General features: G+C 34.1%; 1 protein-coding gene and 1 long non-coding RNA gene across 2 annotated transcripts in view; one reads left to right on the top strand and one right to left on the bottom strand.

Moving 5' to 3' along the window:
• Positions 1–2,249: 2,249 nt before the first annotated feature.
• LOC128172651 (neurogenic locus notch homolog protein 1-like) overlaps positions 2,250–26,143 on the bottom strand; it is a 201,606-nt gene continuing 177,712 nt past the window's right edge. Inside the window, exons 9-10 of the mRNA XM_052838426.1 lie at positions 2,789–3,034; positions 2,250–2,523 (exon numbers count right to left, since the gene is read on the bottom strand). Of these exons, the coding sequence (XP_052694386.1) occupies positions 2,309–2,523; positions 2,789–3,034 (461 nt within the window). The 3' untranslated portion in view covers positions 2,250–2,308. The remainder of the gene's footprint in view (positions 2,524–2,788; positions 3,035–26,143) is intronic.
• LOC128172860 (uncharacterized) lies at positions 22,285–22,767 on the top strand. The gene is made up of 3 exons (XR_008242372.1): positions 22,285–22,367; positions 22,490–22,543; positions 22,701–22,767. It is a non-coding gene; the product is annotated as an uncharacterized LOC128172860 (long non-coding RNA).

Here is a 26,143-nt window from a genome sequence, read left to right as displayed (position 1 = left end):
ACGGCCAGCCCCGGCCACGTCCGACTCTCCCAGAGTCCTGAGTCCGGAGGCCACTTCTGGCCATATCCGACTTGTTTGTAACATGTCTGTCTGTTAAATTGTTATAATGTTGCCATCGTTGAGTCTCGTCCAATAATGTGGAATCCTGCATCAATTGCCTGTTTATTTCTCTGGAACTGTATACTGATGGACCTTCGGGAATACGGCAAACCTACCCTTCGTTTTAGCTTACGGTCCACAGCGCGCCCCAACCTTTTACCTTATACACTTTACGCCAACATTCCCTCACCCGGTTCGTACTGCACACGACCGATGCAGATCCAGACGAATTCTCTATCACCGTAAAATCTACGCGGTCACAGAAATATAATACTTTGTTTCTCAGTGTTTACACATCTAATATTGTACTATGGTCAGCTATCAATTTTTTGTAATACGTCACAAATATGACGCAGCTACGACGGAAAACCTAATCGTTGCTTGCAACGAGCTCGTCTCTAGTTTTATTTGCATATTCAGTTTGTTATTATATTTGGACCAGTTTATTTGGTGATAGTATTCTCTTGGCATGAAAAAAGTGCGTAAAGCTTTATATTTTTATTGCAATCGAGAAACAAGGCTAGGCAAAATGTATGTCCACACAGGTGGGCCCTCTACAGCGAAATAGTTTAAACTGCGAAGAGGTCTGCAGCTTATAAAGGGGTTGTAGGAATAACGGTGGTAAGAGAGAAATACGGCGCAAGTGCATATTTACGAGCAGTGTTCAGCGTAAAGGAAATTGAGGAAATGTGTAATTTGGTGTCATATTTGAGTTGATTATGTATTTATTATCATTTTGTTTTATTGTAGCTTTTTACCGAATTCAGGAATAAGTCATTGATAAGCTATCTGTCTGCTTGAGGCAGAATAGTGACATCGTGCAATACAAATTAGTTATTATTTCGGAGTTAATCTAATTGTTTTTATGTAAAATTTCAGTGAAATTAACTTAAAAATATTTTTTTTTAACTCTCATTTTTTCTTAGAGCTTAATTATTTCATTTAATGGAAATATTGATCAGAATACTAGAATAACTAAGTTGTTGACATACACGAAATTGCGAATTCAAGGTAGTTTGAATTGACTTGAACGGTTGATGTTTTTTAAAACAAACACTAGCCTAATGATTCGAAGTTGAAAACATTGAGATACTTGTGGTGGAATAAAAGTCTTAAGAAACATTATTTCGGAACGTTGTTATTTATAAACATAACAAAAGCGTTCTGTTTTAATTGCGTTGTCAGGATGAACTCTTTGATAGCTAATGTAATTTGCAATTTAATAAACTACAGAGTTATACGTTTTCCTTCATATTTGTAACTTTAATCTTTGATAAAATCCATTTTATATCAGTCTTTGGGAGTCGATATATTTATGTTGAAAGTACTAGCAAATCTTCGAAAATAGGTCACTGAAGCGTTGATGGGAGGGGCTGTGTCTTGCTGCAGGTCTGAAACTTCCGGTCAGAAAAAAAATCGGATGGACAACCTGGGAACTACAGTGCCACCGACTGAAAACTGTATACTTATTGCGAACGTAAACGTGCGCTAGTATTATAATGATTCTGTGAACACAATTAGTACCATTAAATTCGTCATGCAATTTTCTACTGATATCGTCTTCTTTAAAGCACCATTACCGGCCCCGTAAAGAGAAGTGGTGCAGTTTGTTTACATGTAACAATGGTGACTCTCGATCTTGCTGAAAATTTAACTTTCTTAATTTTCCGAGGTCGGTATAGCGTACTCCGAAGAAAGTCTGAGGCAAGTAAGGAGACGATATCAGAAGTAAATTGCATGCACAATTGAATGACATTAGTTGTTTTCACAGAAGTTGCATATAAATTAGAGTAATCAGTCCAAAACTATTGCAGAATTTTGTGGGCAATAAATATACAATTTTTTCAATGGTTGGCACTGTAGCTCCCTGGTCGTCCATCTTAATTTATTTTAGACCGGGAGCTGAAGACCTGCAACTATGCTATGTCGGACCGGAAGTATTTGATAAAACATCATTCGTTTGAAAAGCAAAGGCTTATCACACGGATGGTATACTCTACACGTGATAAAATAGTTTATAAAAACGCTTTTCATTTGTATATAAACTGCTTGCAGTTTTATAAATAAAAACAATTAAAGCAATCATTAAATAGAATGTTTTATTACAGATGTAAAACTGAACATTCAGCTATTGAAAATCTTACCTCAACATATACATAATTATTTGGTCGGAAAGAGAATCGTTTTGTTAAGACATCAGTTATAATAATTAGACAGAGTATCCAAACACTTCAACTTCACAAAGAGTGAGATACTCGGTGATTATGGAGATCTTTACGAATCTCCCCTGTGGTAATGTCGGACAGTCGATGACGACCAACTGTGACAGAGTACCGGGACCAGCAAAGAAACCACAGGGAGTGTTGACATCTGACTCTGTCAGCCCTACAGTGACGGTGACATCCCGAAGCCGGTCTGAAACATCTAAGTAAAAAACCAAAACATATATTAATGTGAAACTGTTTACTAATAATTCGAAAACCTGCATGGAGTTTATTTTTTTCTTTTATTTTTTCGTCTTTTTATCTCCTTGCTAAAAATAAAAACGTAAAAGATAAAAGGGTATTCCCCGTTTTATTTTCACGGATGTAATCAAAGCTATTCTCCACTAATTTACGTCGTTTTACAATGACGTTACTTTGTAGACTATACAGATAGTTCGTTTCACAATGTTTCTGTTTACCCTTACCTTGTCCCCACTCGTCCATTCCTCTATTGAATATTCTGAGAGATCTGATGGAGTACACAGCCTGCAGATCCACCAACCACCACGGTGTTGTGTCTCCACTCGCTGTGCTGGTGCACAAGTCTACGACAAAGTCTGTAACGTTGTTTCCATCAACTGCCAGATTGGCAGAGTAGTTCAGTCCAGCTTCTGGCCATGTAAACGTTGATGATTGTGTTGCAGGCTTATGGAACGCAAGGTTGGAAAAAACTTTAGTTAGATCTTACATATTTCTTTTTTAAAAATGCCCGGTATTTGTTTACCGATAATTTTAAATAAATATAATTTGCATGTTACAGTAATTAGAATTAATCTCTTAAAAATCCCCTGCCTGTAATTCTCAGTAATTATCAGCAATTTTCAGTACCAACAGTAAATCTCAGTAAATATCAGTAATTATCAGAGCTCACAGCAAAAGCATCAGTAAATATCAGTAAATATCAGAACCAACAGCAATTATCAGTAACAGCAGTAAAATTATCAGTAAATATCAGCAATTCTCAGCACTAACAGTACAATATCAGTAAATATCAGAAATTATCAGTAAAAAATGGCACTTTCAGTACTTTTTAGAGCCAGTAGTGTAACTGTCAACAATATTACAAAAATGCAGATATATATTGATTATTTAAAGGAAATACAATACATTGACCGTTCATTAAAAAAAATCAACGGCTTTAAAAGACTTTATTCTTTTAAAGTGTAATTTTGAATATCATGTAGAATAGACTAACAAATATTATCGCTTTCCCTTCCCCTCCTCCCTTTTCTGTCTATCTCTATTTCTCTCTTCAAAAACCTATCATCCACCTCTCTCTCTCTCTCTGTTGATATTATAAGCATCCCATTTAACATGCAGTTATAATATAAATTGAGCCCCCTAAAGTTTGTAAAATGCAACGAAATCTTTTTTTCATCATTTTAACGTGTTAATGAGAGAGAGAGAGAGAGAGAGAGAGAGAGAGAGAGAAACAGCAAAGGATCAACTTGTTAATATTAAAATTTTAACTTAAAAAAATGATTGGTTTATCAGATACATGATGTAAAACAATGTGGTTTCAACAATAATTCCAGGTACATTTGTACATGGCTTATTACTGAACACTTTGATTATGGGAACATATTATCTTGTTATTTGAGAGTTTAATGTTTAAAGTATTTAACATAAGGCAAACATTCCATTTTTTAAAAACAGTATTTTAATAGCATACCGCAGAACTTCAACTGCGCAGAAAATGTATTAGAATTTAAAGAACGATGCAAATAGAACAAAAACCCATTTTTTTCGTTATATAACTATAACTATAACCATATAATGGAGTTGTCTTCCTTTGCTTGTTCATATTTAGTTATTTATCATTGAATATAATGATTAAGGACGTTTATGATCAAAATTTAACAATTATCTTCGTAATTTCTAAATAAACAAATACACTTGTTAATACAAAAGTATTAATTGGCTAACCACAATCAGTAATAAGCAGAACATTTAAAATGATTTTGGTATAAATGCCAGATGTGGAATCAATGAATGTTAAATATTTAAAAGTTTTAACAGGAGAAGTGAGTAACACATGGTAGATTTTAGAGCTTATTCTTTAGTTTATATGTCCACAGGGAGAGTGTTTGTTCCCCAAGGGGTTGGAGATGGCAGGTTGTTGTATTTAGCCACCTTGTTTTAATTTATCTATGAAAGCATATACTGTTATACACATAAACATTTATTGAAAGTTAACAAATATGGGAAATTTATTTTCATCAGTCTTGCACCTTTTTAATATGCACTTTATTCCTGTCTTTTTTTCTTTTTTTAAATTTAAATTTCTTCTTTTTAAAATTGTAGGCCTCATTGTCCATTTTTATAATATTTCTAGCAGGGAGGTGGTCGTCATTACAACATTACGATTTTTCTACTCCAATATGAAACTTAATTTAATGCATATATGAGACTCCTCGACAAGTATTTGTATAGGCTATGGTACTTAAGTGACTATTGCTTTTGTTGTTGTAATAAGCTAGACTTATGCATTTTTCTTTTTAACTTAATGGGTATTTATTTTTATTGATCTTGAAATAATATATAAGCATGCGCCAACTCTTTGTGTTGCAGCAAAATACATATTAATGAAACAAATACATCGATTATTTTAAGTAATGAGGATCACTGTTTTATTAGTTTCATTTTATATTATGTGAACAGATTTACATTGTCTGTATAACATAATCAACATTTAACCCACCTCGAATACAATGGACTTTCTTACTGGACAGCGTCACACATTGATCGTCTGAGGAGCACGCCAGACATTCCTGGTTCATTTCTGGTACATTTACAGTCTACAAGACGGTCACGTTTGATTATAAAAGCATGTTATTTATTTTGGTTAACATAGACATGTACATTATACGTGGCTATCTTTTTTTTTTTTTTTTTTTTTTTTGTGAGTGAATATTTTATTGGCTCAACAATTATGGTACATATATTTTAGAACATAATTCAAAACGTTTCCCAATAGAATAAATGATAAATAGCATGGAAACAGATCAATATACGAGTACTTTGGACATGGAGCTAAAATATTAACATGGATCTAAAATATACATGCATCTTAGTTTTTAACATGGTAGAAAGCATTGATCAGCAATCTTCAAACAATCAAGACAATCCATATAATACTGAAAGACTACAGTTTATAAGTTAACTAATATTGGCTGCCATAATTCGTAAAAAATGAGCATTTGATTCTTCGAACAAAGATAATTTTCTTTCGCATGAAGTTTGTTTCTTAGAAAATTTTTAAAAGCAATGAACTCAATTTGTTTGCCAGGAGATTTTGAATGAATTAGATGTATAAAGCATTTTCCAAGTAAAATACAATAATTTAGTGGAACATTTTTTACTTTGTAAATACCAAATATGACATCTTGCATTGTTAAGTGATTGACATTTTCTATATGTTGTTGCCACCAATAAATTAGATCTTTCCAGAAAATTTGTATGCTTTTACATTGGAAATATCTATGATGTATAGTGTCAATTTCATTACAGTTGTCTGTGTTACAGTTCGGACTTGGAATCAATTTCATATTAAAAAGTGACTTGTTGTGTACTATGATTCTGTGTAATATTTTGAGCTGTAGAGATTGTGCGTTAGTTTGTGTGCAACACTGAAAAGGTAAATTAAATATCTTTTTATAATCAGAGACTGGAATTTCTACTTCAAATATTTCTGACCATTTTTGAATACAGAGAGTAATTTCCTTACAACTGTTAATTAAAATCCAATATGCATCTTTACATTTTAATTCACTTAATGGTATAAGTTTTCCTTGAACAGACAAGGAGTGCATTATATTCCCTTCGCTATGGGGAGGATGTGTTTTGTCTTTGACGTTTTTTCCAGTTATTTGGGATAGAGGAAAGAAGACTGTTGTATTGAAGAAAAGAGGGTTTAAATTTAAATTTTTCGTAAAACTCATCTAAGGTTAAGAAAGAACCATCATTGTTAATAATATCTTTAAAAAACATTATACCATTTTTATACCATTCAGAAAAAAAGATTGATTTATTGTCGATGCATATAAAATTGTTAAACCACAAGCATTCTGTAAAAATGGGTGGGTTTATACTGATTTCATTCATACAATTTCTAAATATTTTCCATGAAGTAATTATATTATAATAAAAGGTAGGTAACTTTGATGGAAAACTTGGCAGGCTACATCTTGTTAAAGAAGATCAGTAATTTCTATTTTACTAAAAAAAGCATTTATTATTTTTTCCATTTTGCATCACTCTCACTAAAAAATCTTTTGATCCAATTTATTTGAAGTGATTTAACTTGAATTTCAAAATCTGGAGCTTTTAGTCCACCATCAGCTAACTTTTGACAGCTAATAGTATATTTTATTTTAGGGATCTCCGAATTCCATATAAATTTATTTATTTCTTTTTGTACTACATTAATTATGTTTTCTGGTATTGGAATGACAGAGGCTAGGAATACAAGTTTTGACAATGCTAATGTTTTCACAATTAAAATTTTCCCTAAAAGTGATAGATTACGCATTTTCCAGAGATTAAGGGTTACTTTTAAATCTTCTAATTTGGTTTTTAAAATTTTGTCGACAGCGTTATTTTCATTTTCACTATTGAACCAAACACCTAAGGAGAAAAATTCCCCTCTGGACCATTTTACTGGCAGAGTGCCTGGTTTATAATTTCTTTTTGATCCTATCCAGATTGCTTCTGTTTTATTCAAATTTATTTTTAGTCCAGATAATTTATAAAACCTTTGCATAATGTTGAGAACTTCATAACCTGACTCTTCATCACTAAGAAAACAAGTTGTATCATCAGCAAGTTGACTGATTTTAAATTCAGTTTCACCTATTTTGATACCTCTTATGTTTTTATTTTGTCTTATTGCTATTGCTAAAATTTCTACACATAATACGAATAAGTATGGTGATAGAGGGCAGCCTTGTCTTACTCCTCTACTTAAATTGAAAAAATTTGAGGTGTATCCATCATTAATTATACAGCTAGAAATATCAGTATATAAAATTTTGACCCATGACTTAAAACTATTTCCAAACCCAAATATACTAAGAACTTTTTCTAAGTAATACCACTCAACTGTATCAAAAGCTTTTTCAAAGTCTACTAGTAAAATCAAGCCTGGGATATTTTTCAAATTTGTATATGCAATAAGGTCTGAAATAGTTCTGATATTTTCACCAATAAACCTTTCTTTTATATAACCTGTTTGATCAGGATCAGTTAATTTTGGTAAACTGTCAATGATTCTGTTAGCTAGCACCTTTGCCACTAATTTATAGTCAAAATTTAGAAGGGATATAGGCCTCCAGTTTTTTAAATTAGTTCTGTCTTTATCCTTTTTGGGTACTAAAGTGATGACACCCTTCCTCTTGATCATATGACATACACTTTTTTTTAATGGAGAAATTTATACTTTCAAGAATAAGTCTTTGATATCACTCCAAAAATATTTATAAAACTCTACCTGAAAGCCATCGGTTCCTGGGGTTTTATTAAGTTTGAAGTCGGATAGAATTTTAAGACATTCTGATTCCTTAATTTCACCTTCACATTTCTTTGTCTCTTGTTCAGATATTCTAGGAATATTTAAATTATTGAAAAAGGTTAATTCATTTTTAGTTACATTTATTTCAGATGATTTATATAAATTCTGATAATAAGTTTTTTCTTCTTCTAGTATAACTTTTATATCTGTCAGAATTGTATTGTTTACTACAAGTTTATCTATACGCTTATTTTTATAATTTCTTTTCTCAAGGGATAGAAAATATTTTGTTGATTTTTCTCCTTCTTCGCACCATTTTGCATGAGATCTTAACATGATACCTTTAGTTTTACTGTTATATATCTCTTCTAATTCGTTTTTCCATTCTTGGTACTGATTGAGATTTTTAGGTGAGGGTTGTAAAACAATCAACTGCGTTTGTGATTCAAGTTTTTTATTTAGTTCTTTTTCCCTTTCTCTTTCTTTCCCAGCTTTTATTTTTGAGTATTTAATTACAATTCCTCGGAGTTCACATTTTATAGAATCCCATTTAAGATGTTTATCTTCCATGTCTTTATATTTTTGCTTTAGAGTATTTATATTTTCATGCATGTGATTTACAAAAACATTATCTTCCAGTAAGGAGGCATTAAATTTCCAAAAGCCTGGCCCTCTCTTAGAATTTGAAGCACTATTAATTTGCAATAAGATAAGACTATGATCTGATCTAATTGAGTGTTTAATGTCTGCTTTTATAAAAGGGGATAAGAAAGATGGAACTAGCCAAAAATCTATTCTTGATAAAATGATCGGTTTCTTTTGAAAATAGGTAAATAACTTAGCATCATGATGCTGGCTTCTCCAGATATCTACTATATCGTGCGTGTCCATAAAACCTTTTAGATTTTCTCTATAAGTAGAATGTGGTTCACTGGTACCTCCTTTTTTGTCAAATTCTGGGTTTAAAGTGATATTAAAGTCTCCTCCTATTAAAATATTTTCATCACAAATTTCAGACAAATGATTCAACATGAAATCAAGAAACTGATTTTGTTTAGTTTTATGATCTTTAGTTGGTGCATATATATTGATAAAATAAAAGAGGGTCTCATTGATGTTTATAGTTAATTTTAAAAATCGTCCTTCCTCATCAGTGAATGTATCCGTATATGTATACGTGGCTATCTGTTAGGTTTGGTTTTCTTTTTTTAATAACAAATTTTACGAATTTCAATCGCTGAAATTTTACTTAAAGGTGTTCCTGCAATGAATTTTATGTTGTTGTTGATAAAACACACAAAGTCAATGTTCAAAAGTAAGAAAGAATTTTCATTTATTTGTTCCTCCATTTACTGGCTTCAATTTGCGAGCTATGAACTATACAGTACATGTAGGTCTCAAATCGGTATTGTAACTAAGCGTACCTGGGATTGTGGTTAATCAGTGCATTTTAACCCTGAGAAATTTCGTTTCTGATATTTATTTTGCAAAATCGCGTTTCTTGACTTTTTTTCTATGATATACCTTTCATTCAATTTAAACATTACCATTCTACCTACTAATAACTTACATTGTTTACAAGATGCAGAAAAAAAATTGTAATGGGTATCCAAAACGCTATGATTTAAACAAATTAGCCTCTTAACCATTTGAAGGTTCTTGCACACAATTTACAGCTTTTTTTAAAAGAATATTTTTCTATATCTTGTAAATTTACAAGAATGCTTTATTATTCCCCCTTAAATATAAGGAGCCCGTTTTTCTAACAAACTCTAATTCCTCAGGACATATGATTAAACAAGCAATATTAAAAATGTATGATCTTAAAAAAATGTCATTGATACTTCGTATTATGAAAATTTGTTACGTATTATTGACCAGTCAAAAATAGAAGAGATAAAACAATACCTGATTAAGTTCAATTCTAACATAGTCGGGATTGGTTTCCATTACCTTTACATTGTAATTAGATTGGTTCTGCCTCTATTGTACTATACAATATACTACAAAATATTGCTCGTGCATTTAGACAGGCATGTCAGTTAAGGCATATTGCCAGTCTACAGTTTTGACAACAGGAATATAAATCTAAACAACTCATACTTGTATTAATCGAAATAATTTTAGTACGACTTGTTTAAAAACGGTTTAACCGGATATTGATTTTTCAACTAAAATGCTACGATATTGGTAAGGAGTTCAACCTCCACCGTATTGAAAAAGCAAAACAAGCGAGCAAAAAAAGGAAGGTCAACAAAAATACGAGTCTGAGAAGAGATGCCGTTCGTTCCAATCAACATGGAAGTCCACGTTTCCGTGGTTAGTGTATAATCCTGATAGAGATGTCATAACGTGCAATGAGTGCACCAACAGTTTGAAATATCAAAAAGCGACACCAGGAAATTTGTGACAGGTACCAAGAATTTTAAGAGTGATGTAATGAAAAAACACGAGTCGTCAGAAATACACACAAGTTATCTTGCAAGGGAACAGGCCTCAAAGGAATCACTTGCAGAGTCAACTGCCTCAAAAACACTTGTTATGATGAACAAGGCTACTGTTGACAAACTTACATTGCTGTTTAGAAATGCGCATTGCATTGCAAAATCGGGTAGACCATACACAGACTATGTAACACTTTGTTCGATAGATCAGGCAAAAGGCCTGAAAATTGGGAATATTTATATAACAGATAAACATAACTCTGATCGTTAGATCAGGCAAAAGGTCTGCAAATGGGGAATACTTATATAACAGATAAATATTGTCAGCAGTTGGTTTCATATAGGGCTGATGTACGTAGAGCATTGCAGGAAAAAATGTAGAAAGTGCTTCATTTTCATTTTTCTCCATTATATCTGATGGATCCAAGGAGTCAGACATTTGTCTACGTCAAAACATCTGTGAACTGTTAGGTACGTCATGTAAATAATATACTTGAATTATGTGGAAAATATCTTCATAGGTTTTCACATACTTTGTTGGATTTACACATGTCAGTAAAGCAGATGCTGGTGGAATTTCCAGAGCTATATCTAGTCTCATGGATGAAAGATTTGGATCTCTCTGGCGTTCCAAGTTTATTGCCATCGGTGCAGATGGAGCCTCGGTTATGATCAGTAAAAAAGGAGTGGTTAGATTGATTAGTTAAAAGACTGAACGTCCTTTTTGTAAAGGGATACATTGCTCAGCACACAGGTGATTTCTACAAATCTTAATGGTTTTTTTTTTATTATTTTACATTTTGACATGTTGCTATGCATGTAAATTATTTAGTAATTATATCAAGGTTTCAAATAATTTGCGCTTTAATTTTATTATGTCTCTCCTTTGAAAGTAGAGACATATTGTTTTTGTCGATTTCTTATTCTTCATCCAAATTTTGTCCAGGCCGTAACTTAAATACCCTATAAATAAGGGATAAGCACCGGCCATATGTGTCTTCATGGCTTGGAGAAGGATTTAACCCAACTAACTGACGTAATTACTATAAAATATCACCATTTTACATGCTTTCCCTTTTCGTGAAATGACGTCCTCGTCATTTATTTCATTTCGAAAGAATATCTATGTACGGTAAAAGTAATTCGAATTACTTTAAACCTTCATGATTGCAGGACTGTAAATAAAATATATTGAAAACTATTAAAACACAGGATCTCCCCTCGCAGTTCTATAGACTTTCTTACTACATGTACAACTAAATACAAGCATCAGCACATCACTACAGCACTAAGCAGACAATCAACTGATACGTACAATGCAAAATCTATATTTCACTTTCTTTATCTACAGAAGAGTGGGTAGATAGAACGCTATCAATGTTTTCGATATGTTCTCTTTGTACTCCTTTTCTTATGATATGTCGCACTACATTGCAGCACCAAACACAAGCAGCCACAGATCATTATAGCCAACAAGAACAGTGAAACAACTGAAAGTAAATGTATAATGCATAGTTGTACTTAATTGCGGGAAATAAATGTCAAAACATTGTTAAAAAATATTGTTGGATTAGTTATCTTTATATAATGCAGTGATTAAATTTGATTTAAGGCCATGACATTATTTTATGATGTCTTTAATTAACATATTCTTGTTATTTCAAACATCAAATGATTTTTACTCAAATTGTTCATGATAGTACATAGGAGTTAGTACATTACACTGCATCCTTTTTATACCATGAAATTATGAGTCATAATGCAATAATGAAAGTGATAACTAGTACTGCAAAGATCACTGAAAATAAGAATTTACAGGACTTCATCATATAAACTGTCTGTATGAGGTCTTAAATAACCTTCAGAATCCAAAGAATCAAGTGAGATGTTTGAGCTTGATCCAGTATATATTTGTCATTTATTTTTATTTTGATGTACAAGAATGTTACAAAAGTTAACGTTAAAAATATTGTAAATAGAGACAAAATGAAGAAATAGACAAATATTTACTTAAGATAATGGTCATCATTGAAATGCCTCCTTCTGCAGTCTGGTGTTGAGCCTGAATAGTAGATGACTGTATCTAAATACATAAATAAACATTATTAGTAAATTTGCAAAGAAACAAGTCAAGGTGAGATTTGGTTTACATTAAAGTTTTAAACATGTAGAGTATTTAGGCTATTTTAACATGAACAATCTTTACGGGGGTGCTATGCTAGAACCGTTACCTGTTGGGGACTTTGGTTGGTTGACTGACAATGAAATATCTCAACTCGACGTAATGAATATTAACAAAAAAGTGACATAAGGTTTATTCTAGAAGTCACTTTAAGCTATTCAGAAAACTAATTTGAAGTACCTTCTACATTGACCCTAACATCCTGGAATTGTTTTGTTGCGGTGGTGGTAATCTTTGGTGCAATGTGGGAGCTAGAGTGAAGGCTATGAGGAGACTCCTTAAGAAATAACAATAAACATAGAATGTCATATAATGAACAATATACACAGATACAAACACTATTCCACAAAATACCTACACACAATGCATTGTTAATATTACAAATAAATACATTCAGTAAATAAGCGGTACAAAGCGGTATTTTTTAACAATATATTCATTTTATGAAAGATGCTGGCTATTTTTTTTCTCCGGTGTGTTGTTTACACACTGCAGATTACTTACCCAATTTGCAAAGGAATTTGATAGTTCAAAAGTTTCTCAGTCATCTGCTTCGACTTCATCGGACAATCCTCTAGTCAACAAGATAGTCTTTCATATCCTCGAAGAGAATCTCGTCAAAATCCATTTTACCCGTTGTTTATTCTCAACAATAATGCTGGAAACGCATATTGCGCTTTCTCTATTCTCGTCCCAAACCGCGCGAAAATTTAAATTTTAAATAACTGTTAATTTTCACGTTTCCTTTTTAGTACTAGTTAATATTTTCTATATAGTTAAATTTTACAGTCTCACAATGAAATTGATACCTTGTTTTTAGAAATCTGTCCACTATAAACAAAAATATTTGACCGGTACGAACGTCAAAGGGTTAATGACAAGAAGTTGTTCAACTTTTTATAATATCAGTACATGTACATATATTCAATCAGTCAATCCAGAAATTGTACCTGTGGCAAGCTTAGTATTTGCATCCAAAATTTTTCCGTGGCGTATTCCAGTTGCTATTGTATATAAGTGTTGACACATGGTGCATTTGACTTTTAAAAAGGACCTAATCCACATGTCAGTACTCCAATCGAATGCGAAAGATGGTGTGAAATGCAACAGTTTTCACATCCAAAGAGGCCATCTGCTACACTGTAACCCCCTAAAAACCCCTTCTTCCCTCTCTTCATGATGAGTCATACCTTAAAAAATTGTTGTTTAAATGAAGCCGAATGATTCTTTATAAACAAATCAAATTTTGGTAACACTGAACAAGCACAGGTAACGACAATTTAGCTGTAGGTCTGTAGCTCCCGGTTTGAAATAATTCGGATGAGCGACCTAAGAGGTTCAGTGCCAACCATTGAAAAAATTGTGTATTCATTGCGCACAAAAATGTGCTCTAGTTTTAGACTAATTAACCTTACTTATACGCAAATTATGTGAAAACAATAAGCGCCATTAAATTTTCCATTCAACTGACTAGTGATCTTTTATCACTTAACATGCGTCAGATTTTCTCCGCAACCTGCTATCGATCGGAAAATCAAGTATGTTAAATCGAGAGTCACCATTTTTACATTTAGACAAACTGCATCACTTTAATTTACAGGATTGGTGATGATGTTTAAAAGACTACCAGAAGCTGCGAATTAGAGACAATATCAGTAGTAAATTGCATTAAGAATTATAAAGTATTCATCCCCTTTTGGTATAGCATATGCCTCAGTCAACTTAGTGAAGCAATCACAGACAACAATAATAAATATGTTGCCTTCAAGGGATAGGACAAGAGGACCCATGATATCCATCTCTATTCGCTCCATAGGCTCACCAACTAAATACTGTCTAAGGGCAGCTAGTCATTTGTCAGGGGTTTTCTTTCTTGCAAAGCATCTGGAACAGGTGTTTATGTAATTCCCAACTCATTTCTCTATGGCAGGCCAGTAAAACTTATTATTAATCTTTCCAGGGTCTTCTGCATGCCAAGATCCCCAGCTGATGGAATGTCAGGAAATATTTCATAACTTCAGTCTGTTTCTCCAAGGGAACAACAAGCTGTATATTTACTTTCTGATCATCTGGTTGCCATTTGCGGTACAATACACCATCATGTAGAACTAATCTGTCTCATTGTTTCCATATTCGTTCTGCAGTGCACGACAGGTGGGAGATATCATTGCAGCCAGGTCTATTGGAACCATCATCGAGGGGCGTCATGATCGGGGAGATGTCCTTATCCTGAAGTTGAAACTGTCGGAACTGATCAGGCTCCCAACCAGGCAGTGTAACTGTACTAGGGGGAGTGGTAGGTCCGCATGTCCTCTTGTAATGAAACATACATGGTCTACTTCAGCATATGGGTGTGTTTCATCTCTTGTATTTTCTGTCTGACTCTCAATAGTATCATTGGTTTGCTGTCGTTTGCACTGCATGGTTTTCTTGACAAGGCATCCGCATTGCTGTTCTTTGTTCCCCGGGCGATGGACCACGGTCAGATTGTATGTACCCAGTTCCTGCAACCATCGGGCAACTTGACCAGTAGGGTTCTTCAGGTTTCTCATACAGATTTTGTCTAATCTGGATCTGTATGCACTCCAGTCTCTGAAACAACATGTCCTAATACTGTGATTTCTTTTTGAAACAGGTTACACTTTGAAGACTTGAGCTTGAGATTGGCTGTTTGCAGTCTCTCCAAAACATGTTGATATCTTTGCAGGGTTTCCTCTACTGTTTTTAGCAGGTTCAGTAATGTCATCGATATAGATGAGGCATTAACTCCACTGAAGTCCACGGAACACATCTTCCATCAGGCGCCCAAAAGTCGAAGGAGAATTTGCAAGTACGAAAGGCATAACAATAAACCCTCACTTGTAGAAAATGCTGTTTTATGTTTGTCACCCTCTGCCATTCAAATCTGCCAAAATCCTGAGTTCGAGTTCATGCTGCTAAACCATTTCGATCCTGACAATGAATCCAGGCAATTGTCAATGCGAGGTAATGGATAGGCGTCTTTGACTGTGACATCATTTGATTTCCGATAATTAACACAAAATCTGGTGGACCTATCTAGATTTTTTGGTGACGAGGACGATCGGTGATGACCAGGCTCTGCTGACCAGGCGCTGCTAGATTGCTCAATCACATTTTGACTCAATATTTTTTCTAGTTCCTGTTTTTCCACCTCACGTTTTCCGAATAGCAACCGCCTGGTACATTGTCTGATCGGATTGGCTGGACCGGTGTTAATGGTGTGCTGTACCAAATCTAGTCTCCCTATTTTTTTTTATTGTATTTTGATTGCATGTTTGGTTTTTTAAAGTTCTTCTTTATAAAATGATTATAAAAATCTTTATATGAGTATTTATTGTACGAGGGGGTATAGTTGTACTTGTTTCTTATATCGGCAAACTCTAAGATCAGATTTGTTTTGTAATACTGTTAACACATGTATTCGTAACAACATCACATACCACATTAATGTCAACGTCGAATAACGCCAATTTCAGCACACTCAAAAGTGAATGTTAAATGCGTGTGACCACCATTTGCGTTCACGCATGCTTGCCAGCGACGCCTAATTGATGCTACTAAAGTGTTCAGAAATGCTTGAGGGATGTTGTTCCAGATGTTGGTTAAAGCCTGGCCTAAATCAGCCAATGTTACTTGCTGATTTGGTAAACGGCGTAAACGTCTTTCCATTTCATCCCAGACGTGCTCGATCGGTGATTAATCGGGTGAAACAGCTGGCCAAGGCAAGACATCGACATTCTCTTTAACAAACAAGTCCCTGACTTGAAGTGCAACGTGTGGCCTTGCGTTGTCTTGCTGCAGAGTGATGTTATTTCGATGTCTCTGTATGAGGGTATCACATGACGCGGATTACACATGTGTACTGCATTTTGTGAACATCCCTTTTACTTGAAAACACTTGCTCGCTGTTGACATTTTCATCAATTATGAATCACACCTTAAAAATGCATTAGTTAATCTGTTTTGTGAAATATCATGATATTGCATGATCCCATTGCCTGCACTGTTTCGGAGAATGTAACGTTTAAACCTTAGATATGCATGACGTCAGGCAATTACATTTAGATTTAGGTGGAAGAACATATTATCAAATAATGGCTGACACATGCTCACAGGGCACAGTGATCTTAAACTTGAATAACCTTTCCAGAATGGTCTTCTCATTCACGTTTTTTAAATTATTTCTTCCTCCATCGGAATAGCAACCCCTAGTCAAGATTCATTTGACGCCTAATGCGTTCTAGGTGGACTTTTTTCCATGCACAACGACATCAGTTTCCTTATGGTTTCCACTAGATGTTATGCGGTTTCTTCGGTATTTTTGGGGTGCAATCATTTCACTTACATATGTTTCTTGTTATTCAGCCGTCTTTTAATATCTGTATGAAGCTTCTGGTGGGTTGAGATGGCAGGAATAGGGGCCTTTCTGTTCAAAAGCTTGTGCATTGCACGCCTAATCCACTGAGTATAGTCTCTCCCGCTAATTCTTTTCTCTGTGTTGAATTTGGACACATCAATTCACATGAATTTGTTTTATTATGTTTAATTTTAAGATTTCCATCGTAGTCAGGATTTCTTTTAAAGACAGCATCAAATCAAATTGTATAAGTTTTACCTGCAATATAAATTACTTTTTAAACAATTCAACGATAATTAAATTAATTGAGCCTATGTCATGTAGAATTTTATCATGATCTTCAAACGACTATTGTATGTATAAGCCTATCTCAGACAAGGAGTCCGGGGGAACGCTGGTATATTTTACAGTCGCCATTTTAAAACTGATGTTACTTTTGAGACATTCCGTTTAAGTTGGTATGTTCAGTTTTTGAGAAGACACATTCATCACGCTACTATAACTTTGGTTTAGATTTCGTTTGGGTTCATACATGAGGTAGTACAATGAATGAAGAGGATGGAAGGGTAATGGAAACCCAAAACCTAAGTTAAAATGAGTGATCGAATCAGCAAAACATGCCTTGGATAACTGAGATTGAAGAGAAGAGGTCTTGACAGGAGATGAGGACTTGACAGGAGATAAGTTCATAATGAGTACAAGAAGGTGCAGGGGTGGATGTTACAGACACTTCTTTGCTATTCGAACTTGCATCGTTTGTTCTGGTATGCGATGCAGTCAGAAGATTACATTTAAAAAACTTATTGCAGTGTGCCGTTGTGCTGCCTCAATCTTCTTTTCCTCATTGTTAACCGGGTTTTTCAACGGAAAAATATCCGGTTATTAAAAGGGTGGGCGGGAGGCTGTCAAAAGAGTACCACCTGAAGCCTCGAGAGTTTTACCTCAAATTGTCCTGAAATTTTGAAATACTACTACTAGAGTAAAACCTTTTTTTTTAATTATTATTTATTCATTTCATTTTTGGTTTATATACATATTCATCATGCGCGGATCCAGAAAATTTTTCCAGGGAGGTCCGAAGGATAATTGTGTTTGCCAGGGGGGGTCCGAGGCATATTTTCGCGATAATTTTACTATGTAAATTTAATAAATTTTCATTTTCCAGGGGGGGGGGGGGGGGTCGGGACCCCCCCGACCCCCCCCCCCCTCTAGATCCGCGCATGTACATGTATTAACGATTTACTACAAGTATGAGACGAAGTTTATGTATACTCTGTCCCAAGATATTTTGGATTCACGTTTGGCTGAATTGTTTCATATCTATAAATACCTCAGGATTCAAACGATGTTCATTCAAAAGTATGAAAAATTTCCAAGATTTCTCAGTCAAAACGCCCCTGTTAGCTTATCAGGTTTCAATACAATGCTAAAAAATGTGATATCTACGGAGATTTTGCATTGCAGCAAGCCCGGATGGTAACGTTGAAATATTGCGCGATGTATTCCGAGTGTATTCCGAATGGAGAAAAGATGTAAACATTCCCCATTTTAAATCTCCGTAAGGAATCTGTTTTCGTTCCTGTGAATTTTTCCGAGTGAAAGATGATAATGTGTCAATGAAATTATCTTGGAAAATATCCCTTTCAACTATTTCAATTGCACTTCTTTCACAGGTAAGTTTATTTTTATTAAAAATCGTCCAAATGTGCAGCATAAATATCTTGGGACAGACTATAGTTTCATACCAACAAATTTCCCCTCTACATATTTTACTTCATCCGGCACCTCTGTGTCCTCTGGCCTTTCTAAACTGATTGTAGAAGGCATCTCCGGCCTCTTCCTTTTTCTTGACTTTGCACCATTTTGTTTATTTCCATTACCCACGCCATACTCTCTTAGCTTATCCACGAAAAATGAGTTGGATGGTGAGTTGTCCAACTCTTTGAGAAACCCGTTTGTACTCTTGTACTTTGTTCTGTCCAAACGCTTTCCATTTTTTTTTTACCACTGAATTGGATCTATTGATAATAATTCAATGATGATATATTAATAACACTCACATGTCATGATCCATTGTACCTTATATTTTTTTACTTGACCAACATGTATTCATGATAACCATTTTAGCCTGATATCACAAATATATAATACAATACTATATAGTATATGTTCACCTTTTCTTTTATGTTTTCAATCTATATAGAGCATCATTGTATTTACAATGTATGATTAATACAAATTGACGAATTAATACAAATTGACAAATTAATACAAAATGTGATTCCGATATCTGGTTTGCCACATATGGCACGGAATACAACTTTTTTTCTCAAAAATCTCATATCCATGATAATCAATTTAATAGAAATATTTTTATAGTTGACACACATGTATGTTATCAAAACCAACATCTATCTGTAGGCTACTGAATTTAACATGAAAAAATCAAGTTTTCATATTCATGTTTGTTTTAGCGAGTCTAACTATTCTATAGAAGTCACACGATGCGTGTATATGAGGAAAAACTTTACAAATTAGAGATCTAAACTATATATAATGCATATTGAACAATAATGAATTTCAAATTCCAAATGAAAACCATGTAAGCGTTGTCGATTGACAGTAAGCTTGTCAATTTATTTAATCCTACAAACACTGAAAGTATCGCTCCTCTCTCCCAATATATTAATATTGCAATACATTGGAGCCTATGTATATTAAGACAATTCCCATATACTATACTTCGGTTATTGTAGGGAATGTTTTCTCTATAAACGATTCAAAATATTTATTACTTACCCATATCTCTGTGGCATTCCTTCCTGGTTTCGCTGTTTCAATAGAACCAAGCGCGGTACCATTAAGATCTAAAGCTCTTAAACCATTGATTAGTAGGAAGATTCCGTTTTCCGAGCTTTCCAAACTCCAAGACATTTTTCAGAAACTTGTCGTCTGGATTACATGCGACGTCACCGATACATTGATTTTAATAACCTCGTGACATCATAATTCATTTACACGTACTTTTTCCCGTACTTTTCCTGGATTTTTTAAACAACAGTAGATGTGACAAAAATTCACGACATGGAATTTGAGATCTATAAAGAACTATATAATGTAAAAAGATTATTTTAATATATATTTATTAGATTTAATTAATTTATAATCGTCAATTTCAATCTTAAAATAATAAAATTTCTCATTAAAAAACTGTCATAGGATAATAAAAACAGTAAAGTCTTTCAAAAAATGGCACATTATCTAGAAGAGAATTTTCTTTTTCTTTGACAAAAATCAGTGTTTCTAGTTATAACAATTTTCCCTTACTTTATTAATCCTGAGACAAAAATTTACATTTGTCATACTTATCCCGGGGGGGGGGGGGGGGTTCCTGTAATACCAATATCATCGTTAATTTCCTTATTTTATTTCAAATTTCCATATTTTCAATTTGATTTTGGTTTTTTAAATCTTTCAAGTTAATCATAAGTTATAGATTCTAAATCATTGTTACTACAGCAGAGTGTTTTAATCGGAGACGGCAATTTGGCCGTTCCGTCCCAGTATCAGTATTCAATTTGGAATTTGATTATTACATTGCCTGTTATAGATTATTGACCATTGTCACCCCAGACGATGGCCGGATCCTCCCCATTTTCTATGCTGACTGCCCCCCCCCCCCCCCTCCATTTATAGATAAATAAATTTCGCTTCCCGACTTTTCCAAACTCCAAAACGCAGCCATATTTCTTAAAGAAACGTCTGCTGTGAATATTGCGTCAATTTTTCACACGTGACGTCATTACTATTTTCGCATGTATAAGCACTCGTAAGATGTCGATTTCTTAGAGAAATATCTCTTAGTGTCCGCAGTTGAAAAAAGGTAAGACGATCATTTTCAAAGTATTTAAATATTTTAGAAAATTATTTATAAACATAACTATATACGTAATTTCCATATATATACATGTATATATATAAATGTATAAATAGTATTGTGGACTTCACCGCCCCCCTTTCTGTTGTTTTTAACAATGGGAAAAGTAATGATAATTTTTGACAAGTTAATAAGTTCCAATATTTATTGTAGAAGTAGAATATCATCATAATATATAGTGTATGTATCCTTGTTTGTATTGGGGGGGGGGGGGGGTGGATGCTCTACCCAGAAAGTCTGCAGGTATTTCCGGAGGGAAAACTATGGTGTTTTTACATATTAAGTTTAATCTAAGTTTCACAGATTTCATCAAAAATATTCGCTGAAATGTTTAATAAACAATTTCCCTAGAATAATTTTCACTTGCGCAAGTGGCCCTTTTGGAAATTCCCATATTTCAATGTAAACAATCGTCTGCTTGATAAATAAAGGATTATATTAGGCAAACATCCACCATCCTTTGACCAGTCATACTTAACACAAAGTCAAGATTAAAAATTGTCATCTAATATTCTAAGAACACAATATATTATCTTAATTAACACAGAAAATTGTCTAATTACATGTTTAATGCTTGTTTCCCTTGTAAGGGGGAATAACTACGCCTCAACTTTATCTAAAAATTGTGTTTTCATTCAACTATACCTCAACATCATGTACAGATCTAGAGGGGGTCGGGTCGTGGGGGTCCCTCCCCTGGAAAATGCAAATTTATTAAATTTTCATAGTAAAATTATCGCAAATATGTCTCTGACCCCCTTCCTTGAATAATTTTCACTTGCGCAAGTGGCCCTTTTGGAAATTCCCATATTTCAATGTAAACAATCGTCTGCTTGATAAGTAAAGGATTATATTAGGCAAACATCCACCATCCTTTGACCAGTCATACTTAACACAAAGTCAAGATTCAAAATTGTCATCTAATATTCTAAGAACACAATATATTATCTTAATTAGCACAGAAAATTGTCTAATTACATGTTTAATGCTTGTTTCCCTTGTAAGGGGGAATAACTATACGCCTCAACTTTATTTAAAAATTGTGTTTTCATTCAACTATACCTCAACATCATGTACAGATCTAAAGGGGGTCGGGTCGTGGGGGTCCCTCCCCTGGAAAGTGCAAATTTATTAAATTTTCATAGTAAAATTATCGCAAATATGTCTCTGACCCCCTCCCTTCAAACACAATGATCTCTCCCCCCCCCCCCCCCGGGAAAAATTTTCTGGATCCGCGCATTATTTGATTGAGTTGTAATGTGGGGGGGGGGGGGGGGGGGCTGACTGACGGCATTTTAACGTAGACTGATTTTGATCATTGGTCTTTCAATGAAAGGTGGGGTTTTTTTTTTTAAAGAAAACAATATTTTGTTGTCTTTTTTTCGCTCACTGTAAGAAATAAATTCGTTGATAGAGTTATTGATATATATTAATTGCCCGATTATAAAAATATATTCTCCGTATACATTGAAAATAGAAAAAACCCAGAAGAAATGAGTTACAACACAGATGCAGAGGAATCAGATTCATCGATGAGTTCCGCTCTTTCTTCCGGTAACGATTATTTGAACGATACCATTTAAACGAAAGATAAGTAAATCAATAAAACATAGTATATAGCCAACAGATTTACTTGTACAAATGTTTGTACGTCTGTCTTGATGTTTTTTTTTTAGACGAAATCGATTCGGATTCCTCAAGCTTAGAGTCTGATTTGAGCTCAGAATGTGGTAAGGAAAGAACATAAGATTGTTCATTGTTGTTTTCGATTTTCTTTTACAAAAAAAAAACACACCAAAAAACCCGTAAAGCAAATATATGAGAGAGAGAGAGAGAGAGAGAGAGAGAGTACAAATAAATTTAATTAGTAGTTGCTATACTTTTTAGAAACTGTTCAAAATCAACAATCTCACCATGATTCATCAGGAAACAGACCAATAAACAGAAAACGTAAGTGGTTTGTTAACGTTTAGAGTTTGGAACTACTTAAAGTGGGTAATTTTTGAATGAAAAAAAACCCCAGATCATTTATTTGTACATTTATGCTGTCAATGCAATGTTTAACGCAATAGGGAAAAGGGGTCGGCCATTTGGATCTAAAAAAAGAAGAGCTGTTGATGTTTTCGAGGAATCTTCAGAAGATGAAATACCTTCAACAAAAAAAAAGAAGTAAGCATAATAATGCGCCATTTACTTCAAAATGGCAATAAATGAAGTCACTTGATATGTAAACGAGTCTTGTCTGATCTGCTTTTTTTCATTCGTACGTAACCAATAAGACCGCGACACATTGCCTGTCGATTCAATGGGAATATACAGCTTACGTCAATTTCACCTGTTACCATCCAAAAATTTGAAATATGCGGGGACAAATGGACGCGGACGTCTGAGAAAACAATAGATTGAAACTATAGTTATGGGAAGTGCATTTCAATCCACCTCTGTATGGTGTCCGGATAGGGCCATTTGCGTTAGCGCGACATCGCGTTCAGATAAACGAGACATCGCGCTAACACACAACACGCCGTCGCACTAACGCACCTTTGCACAACACGCCGTCGCGCTAACGCAACTTTGCAAGTTTCACAGTCTAGTAGGAAGTCGTGTCCAGAAATATCAGACTGCGCATACTGAAATATGTAGGCCTGCACGCAAGCATGGATGAAAAATAAATAAAATGTACTTTGAAATATATATCATTTTCATTTATTATCAATGCATATGAATAAAAATATAGTTATTAGTATGTCACTGTTTAAGGATATGCTAGCATCCATGTAAATTATTATAAAATCTACCAATTGACAAATTTACCATAAATATTTAATATAATTCATTAATTCAACAATAATATATTCATCACATGTTATATCCTGTAATTTTACATTTTAAAATTTCTTTGCTTGGTAATATACAGAGCACCTAATATGAATTTGTGACATGTTCGTGTTTTGTGTTAGCGCGATAGTGGGTCCCAGGCATATTTTTGGTAATTTTATAATGTAATTTAAAGAAATTTGAATTCTCTAGATCCGCGCATGCTAACAGTAAATAAAAGTCTGAGGTAGATTGAAAATACACTTCCTATAACGATCATTTCAATCCAATGTTTTCTCAGACGTCCGCGTTCATTTTCCCCGCCCATTTCAAATGTTTTCGCTGTAAAGGGTGAAATTATTTCAAATCTTGCCAGTTTATGTTCCACGGTCTTATTCATTCAATGAATAGGGTCATCGGTTATGCTTTAAAAAAACAGGGGCACCGCAAAACGGAGCATCCCTTAGCGAAATAAAATATTGTGAGGGAAATGCATTATTTAGGATGTATACAAGTAATTGAAGAGACCAAATATTCATCTTTTTAAAACCTCTTTGAGCAACGGAGCATCCGCTAGCGAAATAAAATTTATTGGGAAATGCATTATTTAGGATGTACACGTAATTGAAGAGACCAAATATTTATCTTTTTTAAACTTCTTTGAATTAAAATATTTCGTTTTTCCTATCCCCATGAACGGTCTGGGGTGTATTTATTGTGGGGTGGGGGGTACATTTAGGTGATTGTACAATTCCTTCCATTACTAGCGAAAACAAAACACACCACAAATGTTTTTAACTTAAGTAATATACTAAAGTAGTTTTATTCTCCTTATTAAGTACATTACGCATTTCATAATGAATATGAAACGTAGCTAAAGATCTAGCGATTTGTAGTCCGCCTTCTGAATTCAGAATTTAAGCCAAGTGGGACGACACCCCTTAAACGGGGCGTGCAGATTTTAGTCTTTTCTTATAGAGCTATGAATTAAGTAAACCTTTAATTATGTGCTTTTTGTGGCCTGGGGTAAAATGCTGACCGTGGACCCACCGCCACTTTGGAGGGTCCAGAGTGGAGGGGGTGGAGCTTGGTGTGTCAATCTTAATTTAGAATCCGTTTGATCTGTCTTTTAATTGCACCAATCATGCACCTAATACCTAAAACATATGGGTTGTTTATGTGACTGGTTTTTACTGATAAATTGTTATGTATGCACATGTTAGAAATTTTAAAAGGTGGGGGGGGGGGGGGGGGGGGGCTAAAATTTATTGATTTTAGCAACTTCAAATGAACTTTATCAGGATACATAAATTACTACATGTTTGTTTAACAATTATTCTGAGGCCAATGAGACTGGGAACAGGAAGTTAACTCACCTCAACTTTGAGAGATTTATTGCATCCCCACCCCCTCCCCGAAGCAAAAAAGGAACATCAGTACAAAAAAGCAAGAATAATCAAACTTGCACCGAAGTAATTAGATTATTTAAATGTAGAAAAAAGTAATATGCTAAATCTCGAACAACCATTTCATTTGACATTTCATGCTGGTTAAGTTAAAAAAAATAATGCTATGGATGTGGGGTGTTGGTAAAACGCGGAAGTTATGTGCTTGTGTCACCCCCTCCACTCTGGACCCTCCAAAGTGGCGGGTACATCGTCAGCATTTTACCTCTAGCCGTTTTTTGTCTGTCCTTTATAAAGCGTCGAATAATTGAGATCAAATTTTTCCCGATTCAGAAAAACGTCAGTTGTTAGCCCCAGAGAGCATAAGGAGGCTTCCATGCTGCATTCTCATGTGTGCTATGACCTTATCAGTGGTAGATATTGCCACAAGTAGGTCAAACTTTATGGCCCTTAGCACACATGAAAAAAGTCAATGGATATTAAACTGGATCCATAGTCATTCGTCGTGAGTTTGGTTTTGATAAAAGAACAATCAAATTAGTTCATATCTGCTTTTTAATATGAATGGAATTAACATTCTATATGATTATATTAAAGCCTTCAATCATATGTTTGAAACTCTAAAATTGGTAGATTATCAGAGAATGGACAATTTGAAACGACATTTCTCATCGGTAGCATCACAGTATGCTAAACTACGTGGCTGGCAGTGCTTGGAATCAGCAAAAGCACGTACTATAATATGAGAAAAAAATTTCAAAGTAAGATTTAAAAGTCAAACGTTGTATTCCTTGAATTTTATGCTTAAATTTGACATTTCTACCTAAGCTCTTATGAGCCAAAAAGAATAATGAGATACATAGCATTCTCACGTCTAACGAAAGCCCAGAAACTTCATTCGAAATTCAAAAACGAGATTGGAAAAACTAGATTCAATATCTACATCAACCAATCAAATCATCGATCTGAAAACCTATATTCTGGCGATTTTTTCGATTACAACAATTTTTTACTAAGACTAAGAACTCTGTATCCTGTTATTAAACTGTGTAGATACAGCTAAAAGGAATATATTGTGAAACTGGCAAAGTGCATACTAATAATTTT

Source organism: Crassostrea angulata, chromosome 2, assembly GCF_025612915.1.
Source record: "Crassostrea angulata isolate pt1a10 chromosome 2, ASM2561291v2, whole genome shotgun sequence".
NCBI lineage: Eukaryota > Metazoa > Mollusca > Bivalvia > Ostreida > Ostreidae > Magallana > Magallana angulata.
This window is presented reverse-complemented; position numbering and strand designations above follow the sequence as displayed.